We start from the raw sequence: 16,038 nt of genomic DNA on the forward strand, positions 1-16,038 counted from the left end.
CAATATATGGGATGGCAGAAGGAGACCACCTTCTTCTCCTTCTTTAATCTCCTATGATGTGAGACTAAGCCAGTCAGGGTGGCTGGGGCCCACCCTAAAGGGCCTTGTAAGCATGCTTACTTAATGTTTTGATCTTTAAGTGCAGTGGGAAGTCATTGAAGAGTCTTCAGCTGTGGACTGTTATCATTAGATTTGCTTTATAAGAAGGCCTCTCGGTCTGCCCTGCAGAGCGCAGACAGGAGGCTGGCAGGGTGAATGCAGGTTAAGCAGTTCGGAGGTGGCTGCAGACGTCCATTGAACCACAAAAGTCATGGCTCAGAGAGTGATGATGATGTGGAGGTGGGGAGAATGTTGAAGGATTTGTAGGCATTAGTAAATATTAGCAGCCAGTGTGGTGGCTCACGCCTATAATCCCAGCACTTTGGGAAACCGAGGTGTGAGGATTGCTTGAGCCCAGGAGTTCAAGACCAGCCTGAGCAACGTGGGGAAACCCCATCTCTACAAAAAATACAAAAGTTAGCCGGTCGTGGTGGTACACGCCTATAGTCCCAACTACTTGGGAGGCTGAGGCAGGAGAATCACTTGAGCCCAGGAGGCGGAGGCTGCAGTGAGCTGAGAACGTTCCCATTATACTCCAGCCTGGGTGACAGAGTGAGACTCTGTCTCAAAAATAAAATAAATTAGCATTTTTACTGATTATAATAACCTTACATCCTCCTACCCACAATCTAATGAGGGTCTTCTATTCCACACATAGCATTAGAGATAGGCATCATAGACTAATGAATAAGACAATTTGAACTTCCAGAAAAAGACTGTCATAAGAACAACATTGTCTTCTTATTGTGACTTGTATATAACAGGGAGCCTGGGTTGGGTTGAGCCATTAAAAAGCATCATGTTCCCATGATGCTTTCTCCCTTTCCGTGGGAAACAACAACAACAAAAAAAAACAAAAACAGAACAACTCACAGAAACATCTCTGAATACAAACCCCTCACTGGCCTTTTTAATGATTCTAATGTTTTCTGAACATCTGCTTCCCATCCCTCTCCTCCCATGATGGTGAAGATGAAGTGAGACTCTGTTTTTGATTCCCAGAACTCTCTGGGTTCATCATTCACATTGTTGCAAAGCAAACTGTTTTCCCTGTGCCACAGGTGGTATTTCTACAAAGCCTCATTCTACTGATTGCCCATTTGCTTTCATAGAAAAGTAAATGTCTGATTGTCCTCAGCTGCTTATGTTGTTAATCTATGCAAGGAAGAGAAAAGCCCCATAAAGAAAATGATGCAGAGGTGAGAATTTGACAATCCATAAGAAGGGTAGGTCCTGAGTGTCTCGGTAATGAGCCCCAGATGTGTTTGCTCTCAGCATCTATCACTTCAACAGATTGCACTGGCTTTCCCCAGAATTCATCTTAGACTCAAGAGGAAGGACTTGAGCACCCCAGCAGTCCCCGAGCCAGCTTCAGACTCTTCTTGCCGCTGTCGATTAATCTCGCAGCCACATTCCATTCTCCTTTCCAGAGTCAGATTTCCCTGGACATGGCTCTTGCTCCCAGCCTTGAGTGGGTGAGCTCATCCCTGGTGTGCTATAGCTCTGAGGGGAGAACAACAGCTGGATACAGCCACTGTCATGTCCCATCTGCTGCCAGCTCACAACTGGGATACCTTGTTCCCTATCACAGAAGCAGTGGTCTTCAGACATCCTGACTGCAGAATGAAATATTCCTAACTCTGGGATTCAGATTGACCTAATCCAAATGTTTATAAGTCACCAACATATTTGCCCAGAGTTCTAAGGTATTCTGCTTCTTCTACTACTACATCGCTTCTAAGATATTTTGCTTCCATTACTATGTTAACAGCCCAGGAAGTGCCCACTCCAACTCTAGGGCCCTTTACTGGCACTCAGGTTTCCTGGCTGAACTCTGTGATTGTTGGTGGTGGCTCATTTGCATATGAATGAAGAGATTCAGTAATCTTACAGGTACCAGAAACATTTTTCCCAATTGCATTTAAAGATGATCATGGTATCAGAGGGAAAACTCTTTGCCATTTTTTTAGATCAGGCTGGAGATGTCTCCAAGACAGTTTATATGCCAAGTGCACGGTATGAGTTTCCTATTTCTTCATTTGTACAAGGAGTGCCCACCTACATGTCAAATTCAGCCCATTCCCATGTTAGAGCGGGATAAAATAAAATGGCAATCTGCTTGCAAATATCTGTGTTGAGTTGGAATGAGTGATATTTTTTCCTGTCATATTTACTCTTGGATTGGCTTCCCGTGAGACCCCATACACTTCTCCCGATTTCTCAGTCCTTTAACATCTTTTGGGTGTGTGCTCAGGAAGCATAAAGTATGTTTAATATGAAGATAAGCAAAAGCGCTATTCAAGGAGAAGCATTTGTTGAAGACAACAGAGGAGCCGTTATGGAATATATTTCAAAACTAAGTATAAATAGCAGAGTTCACCTTCTCTAGCAAGGGCAATTGATATTTGCAGTTTAAAATGGCAAGGTCAGTGACACAGCATTGGAAATTGACTTCTTTCACAGACTTTGAACTCTAGATGCTCAGGACTGGAAGTGATTCTTTTTTTTTTTTTTTTTTTTTGAGATGGAGTTTCGCTCTTGTTGCCCAGGCTGGAGTGCAACAGTGCAATCTCAGCTCACCGCAACCTCTGCCTCCCAGGTTCAAGCGATTCTCCTGCCTCAGCCTCCCTAGTAGCTGGGATTACAGGCATGTGCCACCACGCCCGGCTAATTTTGTATTTTTAGTAGAGACGGGGTTTCTCCATATTGGTCAGGCTGGTCTGGAGCTCCCCATCTCAGGTGATCCGCCTGCCTCGGCCTCCCAAAGTGCTGGGATTACAGGCGTGAGCCACCGCACCTGGCTGGAGGTGATTCTTAAAGGGCCCACGAGATGTGCATTCTCACCATGGGCAGCATTTCTTTGTTCTGGAAATTTTTCATACCACAAAAAACCTGCTAGAACTTACCATTAGCAGTCTGGTTTTATCATTTCTAAAGTCTCTTTAGCAATGGAATTAATAGCTATGAAGGGTTATATTAATGATCTTCTTTCAGAAGTAAAAGAACTTTAGAGAGCCAGTTTTTAAAAATAATCCTGAGTTTTCCTTAAAGTGTTTCACACATTCAAAGCAACATAATTTTTTGCCCTAGCTGGTATATTATTCACTTAAAAGTTAGCAACACTCATAAAAAATTTAATATGTTTTCCTTATTACAGAATTCTTCAATGTGTAGTTCAACTTAAAATCCTGACACATGACACTGGGTAGAATACAGTTTAAGTGCTTGATGGCCTGGATGAGAGTTTTGAAAGTTTCATCTGCTCCTATTTTTAGTCGTTTATGTTACTTTGGGGGAGATTCTTACATTTCACCCTCTTTGGCCATACCTCATGACACATTTGGTTGGAAATTGAGCACACAATGGATATTGCATATTAATACCCTACAGATCTTGGAAATAAAGTGACTGTGCTGTAACTTAAAACAGTGTGACATCCAAACCACCAAACAAGCTATTTCCAGAAGGGAACCAACACACACTGACAAATGTCACCCAGTTCAATTCTTTTTGTTTAATGCATGCATTTGCATAGTTAAGCATCTTATTCAAAGTATATTTTAAATAATTCTATTCTCAGCATGCATGCTTTCAGTAGGCGAGTGGACAATTGAGGTATAAAGCAAAGCCAAAATTATGCAGCTCACAAAAGGAATGCCTCTCCTCTGCAGGGTTAAGTAATAAAAGGGACCTACTCAAAGGGTTGATTAAAATAACTACATTACTAACCCCCTTCTAAGGAGCCCCAAATAAACACATCTATTGCCACGCACTTTCAGTGTGACCTCGCCGAATATTAGATTACACTAATGGCAATTGTTCAGGCAAGTGATTTTTAAAAATACTTAATACTAATCAGCATCAGTAAGACCATAAGCCAGTTTAAAAAAAAAAAAAATCTAGACTCTTTTAAAGTTAAGAATTCTACTGGTTTGTACTAGTTGTCCTGACACATTTGAGCTTTTTCTCACTGCTAAATATTTCCTCAATTCCTCATACTCTCCAATTAATTTTAGATAAAATTGTTACTGTGTAGAATGTATTTTTTCAATCTACCTACATCCCTGGGTATCTCATTATAGACTGTTACCATGGCAATAGGCAATGAACAACAGAATTAAGTGGCCTCCATACCATGGTGATAATTTTTCAGTTCACCTTATTAATGATCCCATAATGGTAGGGATTGGCTATTTCTTTTGAAACTAGTAACCCTCTCAGCTTAAAGCAGTTTGGATTCACAAAACAATGCTAAACTCCTAGCTCTGGTCTCTGTGTTTATTTCATTAGTAACTAATATCTAGAAGCAAGCAAGAGATAAATGTTGGACATAAACATTTTTGCCTTCTCTTGCATCTTATGACCACAGTAGTATTTGATGCTAATCTTGATAGCTATGATCTAGTATTACCTCTGTGTAATATGTGTCCAGTTTTACCAATGATCCAATGACTTGCCACTTGGTTTGTAGTTGGTGATTAAATTTTACCATCACTCCTTTAACCTCTGTAAAATATTCAAAAAGACCCAACGCAGTAGGTTAAAATAGCCTTTGATTGTGTATTTGTAATGTATTTAGAGATCACTTCAATCATGTTTTTATGAAGTAATGAATGATCTGCCAAGGGGTGTGTGTGAGAGAAAAAAGTAAGAGTGAGAGAGGAAGGTTGGTTTACTGGTGTTAAGACAGGCTGATGTTTTGGTTTGTATAGTTCAGTGCTTCAATCCCTTGATTTGCTGTGGCTGTACAGTTTTTAAATAGCCAAAGTCAAAGAGGAACATCCATGAGTCCTTTTCCACAAGGTTCTGGTGGAACCATCATTTTTACCTTGATTTTGTAAGGAGCCAAATAAAAAGTATACAATATGGCATTTGTCAGAGATTTTTAAATAATATTTAACCTTCTCATAATCCTGAACATCCAACAGGACCACCAAGAGGAGTGGTTTGTGTGAGCTGTCATGGCTAGACCACCTCTGGAGGCCATGTGATCACTCTAGTCTCTTTAGAATGCAGAGTTACCAAAGCAAATCCCATTTCCATTGATTTAGTTACAGATCAGAAGTGAAAGCAAGGCAAGATGTGAAACCAGACATCCGACAGCCTCCATTCACAGACTACAGGCAGCCCCCGCTGGACTACAGGCAACCCCCAGGAGGGGACTACCAGCAGCCCCCGCCCTTGGACTACAGGCAGCCTCCCCTGCTGGACTACAGGCAGCACTCCCCCGACACCAGGCAGTACCCTCTGTCGGACTACAGGCAACCCCAGGTACCTCCTCCCGGAGAGCAGGGTGGGCCCTGACCAAGGCTTCCAGAGAACTGCAAGGAATGAAATAGGAGAGGCAGAGGAAAGAGTACCTGTCTGGGATATAGAGCTGAAGTTCTATTCCTAGTTCTGGTAACACTGGGGTAACACCTGCATCCTCAAAAACATGCTCGATAAATAAATCTATTTCAGAATAAAGCAGGACAATTAAATAAATATGGATAAATACATAAATAAAGAGTGGATGAGTAGTAATGGAATAAACTAATCCCTGCTAATACTAGCTAACTCCCTGTACATTTCCTTGTCAAAGTTTTAAAAAGGCTCTAACCTGGGACCTCTGAGAGTGCTGCTAATACAGAAAATTTTATAGATGCTAGCAGTGGAGGTATTTTAGGTCCATAGTTTTTTACGTGGCCTCCTACCTGCCACTCTGTGATAAAGGGCCAAGCCCCTGTGCATAAGAATAAAACCAGGCCTGGCTTCACAATCCAGAGTGTAGCATCTGCCACAGCCAACAACTCTCTGTCTACACAACCAGTGCCACGGTTGTTATGATTATTTGTTGATGTGCTTCATGTCAACTTCCTTAACTTCTCTGAGATTCAGTTTCCTGAAGGGAGAGTCTTCCTTACAGGCCAGGATGAGGATTCAACATTTATGAAAAGAGTCAAGGCCAGAGTTTGGTATCTAGAAAATATTTCCTACTTCATAACTACATCTCAAGATATAAATTAAGTACAACCTCAACTCTATCAGATTACATTGTGTTTTATTAGGAATTGAAGATCAACTTTATGCCCAAAGATTTTAAGAATAGTGAAGATCAGAGAATCTTGGACGTACTGCATTTTACGTAAAAGAGAAATTGATTTTGTACATTCCAACTTGATATTCAATAGTCTGTGCAACTGAGAGAACTAATTATCAGATCCCACTAAATTTCACTTTTCTAATCAGCAAACTCTGTAATTTGTATACACACACACGCACGCGCACACACACACACACACACACCTGACATTTATTTATGGTGCTCAACAGCAGTGAATGAGAAAAGTAAAAGGAGAGATGATGTCACTCAGGACTATCTGTAATCATTCCACATTTGCCAAGTAAACTGATGAATACCAAAGTAAACAAGCTACACAGTAATTCTTTGATGACCAAATAAACTGTGCTGTGGCCTGCTCAAACCTTTGGAATTTTGTCTTTCATACGGATAGTTTATGAAGTCAGATTACGACTTCTCTGAACATCATGTCATTTGGAATACATTAAGAGACAGAAGGAGAACACAGAGACTAGCCACAGAAGCTTCTCTGATAACTAAATAATTATTTATTCCATTTTCTCCCCAACCCCAAAGGATTTTGATTATTTCACTGTGGACATGGAGAAAGGAGCCAAAGGATTTGGATTCAGCATTCGTGGAGGAAGGGAATACAAAATGGATTTGTATGTGTTGAGACTGGCAGAAGATGGACCAGCAATAAGGAATGGGAGGATGAGGGTAAGAACAGTCTCTTTTTATCGAATTGCTTAATTCTGAAAGAAAAACTGACTGTGGTATTGGAAGAGTACTGAAGCATGCTGTCAAGCAGGGTTGCTGTAGGTTTGCCCTCTTTCTAGTTCATGATCACCCAGTTTCTTAAAGGTTTGGCCACATGCTATTTTATAATATCTCTCATTCTCGTTTTTCTGCTTATGACCTTCTAATTGATTAACCTCAATTAAGTGCTGTGTTTCTAAAGAGCAAATGAAAGAAATCTAAGAAATAGCTTGAAAAGGAAACATTATTGCTCCATAATTCTTTCCATGGTTTGATGATTCTGTTTTGATTAAGGTTGAATCTTTTGAAATTTATTTTTAGTTTTGTGCTTTTTCCCCCATATTGATTAATCACATGGTTTTGCGGGACTTTTGGGAAATTTTTCCTTTGTGTTGACTGGTCTTTTGGTTTGATACTGGGCAGACAGAAGCATTAGGAGAAAAAGGGATTTGGCTTCTTGGATACCGGTTGTTCTTAAAAATGACAGCAGGGGCCGGGCGTGGTGGCTCCCACCGGTAATCCCAGCACTTTGGGAGGCTGAGGCAGGTGGATCACAAGGCCAAGAGATCGAGAACAACCTGGCTAACACTGTGAAACCCCATCTCTACTAAAAATACAAAAAAAAATTAGCCGGGTGTGGTGGCGGGCGCCTGTAGTCCCAGCTACTCAGGAGGCTGAGGCAGGAGAATCGCTTGAGCCCAGGGAGGTGGAGGTTGCAGTGAGCCAAGATTGCACCACTGCACTCCAGCCTGGGCAACAGAGTGAGACTCTGTCTCTAGGAAAAAAAAAAAACAAAGACAGCAGCTAGAAATTTTCCAATTAGAGTATAAGTTAAGAGTAGATTTTTTCATTTAATAATTACTTTGAGGCATCTGATTGATGGGTAACAGATTCTTCATTTAAGGGTACAAAACAAAGCTTGTTAACAATATAAAATATTAGTCTCTTTCTCTCTCTCTCTCTGTGTGTGTGTGTGTGTGTGTGTGTGCGCGCGTGTGTGTGTATGAATAAAATCTAGAATTTATTCTTGCCCTCCCTCCTGCCTCTTTAAGTTAATAAAGAAAAGTCGTGACTTTGGGGTTCCGGAACCTCGGGTTTTTGTGCAGAGCCTCACCAACCAATTTTCCCTGATGGCGGAATCTGCTATTTCTACCACCAAGTCTACATTTCTATGATACGCATTTCCAAGTCAGGGGATTATCCACAGTCCAAAAGCAGAAGGCATGCACATCATGTCTTTGTTTCTCCCTCCCACCATGACAGCTGGGAAGCATCCGAGTTGGAATTTAAACCCAGGCAGGGCTGACACCAGAGGCTGGCAGCCCTCGCCCTGATCTAGCACCAGCCTCCTCTTATCCCATCTAGCCCTGATTTGAAGATGGGACTCCACATGGTTTCCTGGCTCTACAGCTTCCCTATAAGCCAGAAGGACACTTTCTTAACCTGCTGTAAGGCTAGCTCACAAGCAGTTAAGTAAAACAAAATTATCTTTCCAGTGCAGGTGAAACACAGCAGGAAGACCACGTGCAAAATGGCCAGAGCCCTGTGAGAGATAGAGACCCATGGTGGACTACAGGGCTGGTCTCTGTAGGTTACAAACAGTGGCCATGTATTTTAACAAGGGGTCTAAATGACTCGCTGCTGGATATACACAGTACTCCCAAGGCAAAGAAGCCTAAATAGAGAAATAGCCTTGCAGGAAAAGATTCCTCTTTCTTACAGAATTTAAGCCAGAGCAATGGTTCTCAGCATGGTTCCTGGCATCAGCATCACCTGGAAACTTGGTAGAAATGCAGATTCTCTAGCCCCACCCAAACCTGCTGAATCAGAAATTCTAGGAGTGGGGTCACCAGGCTATGTTTTAGGAAGCTCTTCAGGTGAAACTCTGAGGTTTTACCTTCCGAGGTTTGATTATAGATACCTGTGTCAACTGCAATCCAAAAACATTACATAAAATTTTTCAGAAATAATTATAAATTTTAAATTGTGCAGCGTTGTGAGTATTGTGCTGAAATTTTGTCCTTCCCAGAAGGTGAAACAGCCCTTTATCCATACTGTAGATGCTACCTGCCCATTGGTTACTCAGCAGCCCTCTGGATTATCAGATTGACTATCATGGTATCGCACTGCCCATGTTCAAGTAACTGTTATTTTACTTAGTAATGGCCCCAAAGTGCAAGAGTAGTGATGCTGGCATTTTGTTATAATTGTTCTATTTTTTTATTGTTTTTGATCCCTTGCTGTGCCTAATTTGTAAATTAAACTTTATTGTAGATATGTATAGGGAAAACAGTGTATATAGGGTTAGTTCTGCCTGTGATTTCAGGCATCCACTGGAGATGTTGGAATATATGCAAGAGGTATGAGGGGGAACTACTGTATTCACTTTATCAAAAAACCAGTGGAGAGTAGCAAGTTTTGACTTTAATTATTATACTAGATGGTTTTTCAACATCAGTTAATACTGATGTATTAAAAATTGAATAGATAAAATAAAACACAATCTGTGAATGCAGAAAATAAGGGGAATAATAAATAGAGATATATAATTGTCACATCTGATTGCTTTTCTCCAGTCAGTCAAGAAGGCTGGTGTCATAAGAGAAACACAATGGACATTCAGATTTTAAGGAAAATGATAACAAATTATTAGAAAATATTACTGGATCTGTTTATAAAATGAAGACTCATGTTTGTAAAGTAGCCTAATAAAATTGGGAGGGATGAAATTTTCATAGCTAGTGAATAAAATCTCTGATACAAAGCTCCTAGGAATATAACCTAATTAAAACCAAAACTAAATAGAGAACACAGGCAAAAAATAATAAACATAAAAAATAATATTGGCGAAGCTCAGTAAAACAAGGAATGTAAGAAATCAGGAGACATTTGGAGGGAAAGAATAGAAATTCTAAGTGCTTAATTAAGAATCTGAGAGTCAAGTTAAAAGAGAAATCTGAAAGGAGATCAAGTTTGCTCTTAAAATGGTAAAATATTTTCCTGTTTCCATAAAAGTGTAATATAGTTTGCATTTCCATAAAATGTATTTTTATGATGAAAAAGAACTATTTCATAACTTCATCACCTGCAGCTGAGTACCATTTGTGTTTGCCTATTTAGCATCACATAAGCTTATTTATAAGATGGTTTACCTACTTTCTGAAACTCACATGATGCAAAAGTCTGCCTGCAATGGCCTTTGGAATGACTAAAACATGTTGTTCAACTAATCAATGCACAAAAAAGATATCACTTGCCCATCTTTTTTTTAGAGGAAAAGCAACATTCCCTGAAATTAGCTTCTTTTAAATTTGTCACCTTTCCTTCTATAGACCAGATATAACTAGTCAATACAAAAGCATCCTGGTTTATATATTGCTTTTATTAAACATAAAACCATTTACAAGAATATTTCTAACATATGTAATAAGTATAAATACTAACAATGATTCAAGGACCCATGAACCCATAGCCCCACTTAAAAAACAGAACATTACCAAGCTCCCATGATTTCATTCTCCTCCTACTCTCCAGCCCTCAGAGGGAACCACCTTCCACCTTCCTAAATAAAGCACTTGACATTTCTTCTATTGTTACCACAGATGTGTGTATCTCTCAACTATAACCTCTAGCTTTGCGCACTTTGTGAACTTTATGTAACTGAACCATTCTGTACATGTTCTTCTCTATGGTTCGCTTTCTATATGTTATGTTCATGAGATTCATCCAAGGTTGGTGCATGAAGCTATAGTTCATTTATTTTTCACTGCTATAAATTATTTCATTATGTGAATATGCTACAACCTATAATAATTATCTATTTTTCCATTTTATGGACATTTGAGATTTTCCCTGTCAATTTACACTTTGGTTGTTTCCAAGTTTGTTGTAACTCATACAATCTTTGTACATCTTTCCTGCTGTACCTATGCAAGACTTTCTCTAGACTAGACTATATGCCTTGGAGGGCACAAGTTTAACTTACCTAAGTAACACAAAAGTATTGTCCAAGGTGGTTTTACAAAGTTATACTTGTATTAGCATGTAAAAAAGTTTTTCTTACTACACACACTCACAAGATTTGTACTTCAGACTTTTAAACTCTCATTCTGGTAGGTAGAAAATGATATATTTTAGATTTGGATTTGCATTTCTTGATTACAAATCATATTCATCATTTTTTCTTATATTTATTAGACTTTCATGTTCTCTCTTAAATAAAAAATGCATGTACATGTATTTCCTCATTTTCTGTTGAATATTTCTTCATGTTGATCATAGAAGTGCTTATATATAATTGGTGATCATTTTTCATCAATTATTATGATATGGATATCTTATGCCAGCTTATGGCTTGTAGTTTCACTTTCTTTATGATGCTCCTTGATAATGAGAAACTCTTAATTTTAGTGGAATTGGCTTAACCCTTTTTCTCTTTATAGTTTCTACTTTCTGTGTCTTGTTTGAGAAATCATTCTCCAAGACATGGTCTTAAACATCTTCTCTTATATCTTCTTCTAAAAGTTGTATAGTTTTACTTTCTATATCTAAGTATTTAATCACCTACAGTTGATTTCTCAGTATGATGTAAGGTAGAACCTCAATCTCAATTTTTCCATATGGATAACCACATGTCACAGCATCATTATTTAATGAGTATTTCTTTGTCCCACCCCCCACCAATCTGCAATGATGGCTCTATAATAAATTAAATTTCTATAAATGCAATGGTCTGTATATGGATTCTTTATACTCTTCTGCTAGTCTATTTGTCTATCTCTGCATCAATGCCATACTTAGCTACCTTTTAATGAATGTTGAGTTTTGTATGGGGAAACTTTCTCTCCCCCAGACACACATCTTAATTCTTCAGAGGTGTTTGGATGTTCTTGAGCTTTTGCCCTTCCACATAATTTTAGAATTTTCTTGCCAAGTTTTTTTGGTTTTTTGTTTTTTTTTTTTTTGAGACGGAGCCTTGCCCTGTCGCCTGGGCTGGAGTGCAGTGGCACGATCTCGGCAGAGCCTCCCGGGTTCACACCATTTTCCTGCCTCAGCCTCCCGAGTAGCTGGGACTACAGGCACCTGCCACCACGCCCAGCTAATTTTTTTGTATTTTTAGTAGAGACGGGGTTTCGCCGTGTCAGCCAGGATGGTCTCGATCTCCTGACCTCATGATCTGCCCACCTTGGCCTCCCAAAGTGCTGGGATTACAGGCATGAGCCACTGCGCCCGACCGCTTGTCAAGTTTCTAAAAAATCCTGTTAGAATTTTATTGGAAATGCTTGAAATCCATGTATAAATGTGGAAAAATTTACATCTTTATAATATTGAGTCTTTCCATGAACATGATGTAATCCATTTATGTAGATTTTCCATAAACTGCTTAAAGTTTTATAGCTTTCTCCATAACATACCTGCAAATATCTTAGACTGATTCTCAGGCACTTTTTGTGTTTTATTTTTACTCTTGAATACAGTATTTTTTAAATCTTTACACAAATGAACGTGTTGAGTGAATATATGCTTTTATTATTTTTAACCCAGTCTTCTTTTCTTCATTTTTTAAGAGCAGTTTTAGGGTCACGGCAAAATTGAGAAGAAGGTACAGAGATTTTCCATCTACTCCCTGCCCCACACATGCACAGCCTCCTCTCTATCAACATTCCCCACCAGACTGGTATATTTGTTACAATGGACGAATAAGTATTGACACACCATTATCACCCAGAGTCCATAGTTCACAATATGGTTCAGTCTTGGTGTTGTACATTCTTTTTTTTTTTTTTTTTTTTTTTTTTGAGGAGTCTCGCTCTGTCACCCAGGCAGGAGTGCAGTGGCACAATCTTGGCTCACTGCAACCTCTGCTTCCCGGGTTCAAGCAATTCTTCTGCCTCAGCCTCCCACTGGGACTACAGGCACATACCACCACACCTGGCTAATTTTTTTGTATTTTTAGTACAGACGGGTTTCACCGTGTTAGCCAGGATGGTCTCTATCCCCTGACCTCGTGATCTGCCTGCCTCAGTCTCCCAAAGTGCTGGGATTACAGGCATGAGCCACCGTGCCCGGCCAGTGTTGTACATTCAGTGGGTTTGGACAAATGTATAATGGCATGGATCCACATTATAGTATCAGAAAGAGTAATTTCACCTAAAAATTCTCCGTGTCCCACTATTCATTCCTCCCTCCCCACTAACCCCTGGCAACCACTGATCTTTTTACTGTCTGCAGAGTTTTGCCTTTTCCACCATGTCATATAGTTGGAATCATACAGTATGTAGTAGCCTTTTCAGATGGACTTCTTTCACTTAGTATGCATTTAACTTTCCTCTATGTCTTTTAATGGCTTAACAGTTCATTTCTTTTAGTGCTGAATAATATTCCATTGTCTGGATGCACTACTGATTTTGGCAATTATGAATAAAGCTGCTATCAATATTTGTGTGCAGATTTTTGTGTGGACATAAGTTTCCAAGTTCTTTGAGTAAAAACCAAGGAATGCAATTGCTGGATCATATGATACAAGTATGTTGAATTTTGTAAGAAACAACCACCAGTCTTCCAAATTGGCTATACCATTTTACATTCCCACCAGTGACGATTAATATCTCCATATCCTCATCAGCATTTGGTTCCATCATTGTTATGGATTTTGGCCATTCTGATAGGCATGCAGTGGTATCTCATTGTTGTTTTAATTTACATTTCCTTGATGGCATATGATGTGGAGCATCTTTTCATATGCTAATCTGCCATATGTATATCTTCTTTGGTGAGGTATCTGTTAAGGTGTTTGGGCCACTTTTTATCAGGTTATTTTTCTTTTTATTGTTGAGTTTTAGGAGTTCTTTGTACATTTTGGATAACAGTCCCTTATCAGACACATCTTTCATAAATACTTTCTCCTTTCTCCTAGTCTGTGGCTTATCCTTTTATTCTCTTGACAGTGTCTTTTGCAGAGCAGAAATTTTTAATTTTAATGAAATCCAGCTTCCTAATTATTTCTTTCATAGATTATGCCTTTTGTGTCATATCTAAAAAGTCATTGCCAAATCCAAGGTCTTATAGGTTTTCTCCTATCTTATAGGAGTTTCATTATCTTATAGGAGTTTCATATAAGTTATCTTATAGGAGTTTCATAGTTTTGCATTTTACATTTAGATCAGGATCCATTTTGAGTTAATTTTTGTGAAAGGTGTTTTGGTCTGTGTCTTGACTCATTTTTTTTTTTTTTTTTTGCATGTGGATGTCCAGTTGTTCCAGTACCATTTGTTGAAAAAACTGTTTTTTCTTCATTGCATCACCTTTGCTCCTTTGTCAAAGATTAGTTGACTATATTTATGCAGGTCTATTTCTGTCTATTCTGTTCCATTGATCTATTTGTCTATTCTTTCACTAATACCACACTGTCCTGACTACTGTGGCTTTATAGTAAGTCTTGAAGGTAAGTAGTGTCAGTCTTCCAACTTTATTCTTCTCCTGGCTATAGTATTTTTAATGTAATTTTAAAATTAACTGTTAACCAGTGAAGAGAAAGGCAACTGAATTTTGTATATTGATCAATTATATCAGGCAAAATTCACTGAACTCTCTTATTACTTCAAATAATTTATCTATACCTACCTCTGGATTTTCTGCATAAAAATCACATTTTCTATAATTAGAGTTTTGGGTTTTTTTTCCTTTTAAGTCCTTTTATTTCTTTTTTTAAAATTTCATTGGCTTGGCTTACTGTATGATGCTGAATAGAAGTGGTCAAAGCAGGCACTTTTGTTTATGTCTAATCTTAAAAAGAATGCTTTTTAAAATTTCATTAAACATGATGTTTAATAGGTTTTTATAGATAACCTTCAACAGATTAAAGATGTTTCCTCCTATTACTAGTTTGCTAGGAGAGTTTATTATGAGTAGATGTTGAATTTTGTCTACTTTTTCTGCATCCATAGACAATACCATCTGATCTTTTTCTTTTACATGGTAATTAATATGATTAAACATATTAAAGGATTTTTATGGTTCAGTTACTCTTGAGTTCCTGGGATGAGCCCTATTTATTCATGATGTATCATTTTTATGCATTGATCAATTCAATTTTCTGTTATTTCCTTTAAGATTTTTATATCTATGTTATTGAGTAAGATTGGCCTATAATTTTCTTGTAGTATCTTGGAATGATTTTGATATTAATGTTACCCTAACCTTCTAAAATGAGAAATAGAATAATCCCTTTTGTTGCTGGTGTTTACAGTTGTTGTCTGGGAAAGTTTATGTATGTTTTGAATTATCCTTGTATGTTTGGTGGAAGACACCTGCAAACTCATCCAGATCTAGTATGTTTTCTTCATGTGAAAGTTTTAGTTCACTAATTATGTTTCTATAATAATTATCTTCAGATTTTCTATTTCTTTTTAAGTCTATTCTGATAAACTGCTTTTCTTCCTAATAATTTACCTATTTCATCTTAGTTTTCAAACTTTTTATATCATTTTTATTTTTTTTTTATTTTATTTTTGAGACAGGATCTTTCTTTGTCACCCAGGCTGGAGTGCAGTGGTACAAACATGGCTCACTGCAGCATCAACCTCCTGAGCTCAAGTAATCCTCCCACCTCCGCCTCCCAAGTAGCAAGGACCACAGGTGTGCACCACCACACCTGGCTGATTTGTTTCTTTCATGTAGAGATGGCTCTCACCACATTGCCTAGGCTGGTCTCAAACTTCTGGGCTCAAGCAATACTACTACTTCGGCCTCCCAAAGTGCTAGGATTACAGATGGGAACCATCACACCTCACCTGTCTCCTATTTTTAATGTTTGGAGTATTTGTATTTATGTCTCTTTCATTTGACTACTGTTCTGGTATTCCATTTTTCTGTATTAATCATGCCAAAGATGTTCAATTTTCTTTTATTCTTTTCAAAGAGTCAGCTTACGTATTTGTCTTCTTGCTTATTCATTTCTGTTTTTATACTTAATATTTCATTCCATCCATTCTTTCTGGGTTTTACTCTGTTGTTCTTTTTTTTTTTTTCTAAGTTGGGTGCTTAGAGTAGTAGTTCTTAGGCTTTCTTCATTTCTGTTAATATACAAATTTAAGGCTGTAGATTTAATATGTAGTATG

At 38.4% G+C, this 16,038-nt stretch overlaps 1 protein-coding gene across 11 annotated transcripts in view; it reads left to right on the top strand.

The window, feature by feature from the left end:
* MAGI2 (membrane associated guanylate kinase, WW and PDZ domain containing 2) overlaps positions 1 to 16,038 on the top strand; it is a 1,470,566-nt gene that overhangs the window by 1,346,045 nt on the left and 108,483 nt on the right. For all 11 annotated transcript variants that reach the window (XM_055283428.2, XM_055283421.2, XM_055283424.2 and 8 more), the window contains 2 exons: positions 5,151 to 5,370; positions 6,737 to 6,880. In XM_055283428.2, the coding sequence (XP_055139403.1) occupies positions 5,151 to 5,370; positions 6,737 to 6,880 (364 nt within the window). The remainder of the gene's footprint in view (positions 1 to 5,150; positions 5,371 to 6,736; positions 6,881 to 16,038) is intronic.

The sequence above is a fragment of the Symphalangus syndactylus genome, chromosome 6 (genome assembly GCF_028878055.3).
Source record: "Symphalangus syndactylus isolate Jambi chromosome 6, NHGRI_mSymSyn1-v2.1_pri, whole genome shotgun sequence".
In the NCBI taxonomy this organism is placed as follows: Eukaryota; Metazoa; Chordata; class Mammalia; order Primates; family Hylobatidae; genus Symphalangus; species Symphalangus syndactylus.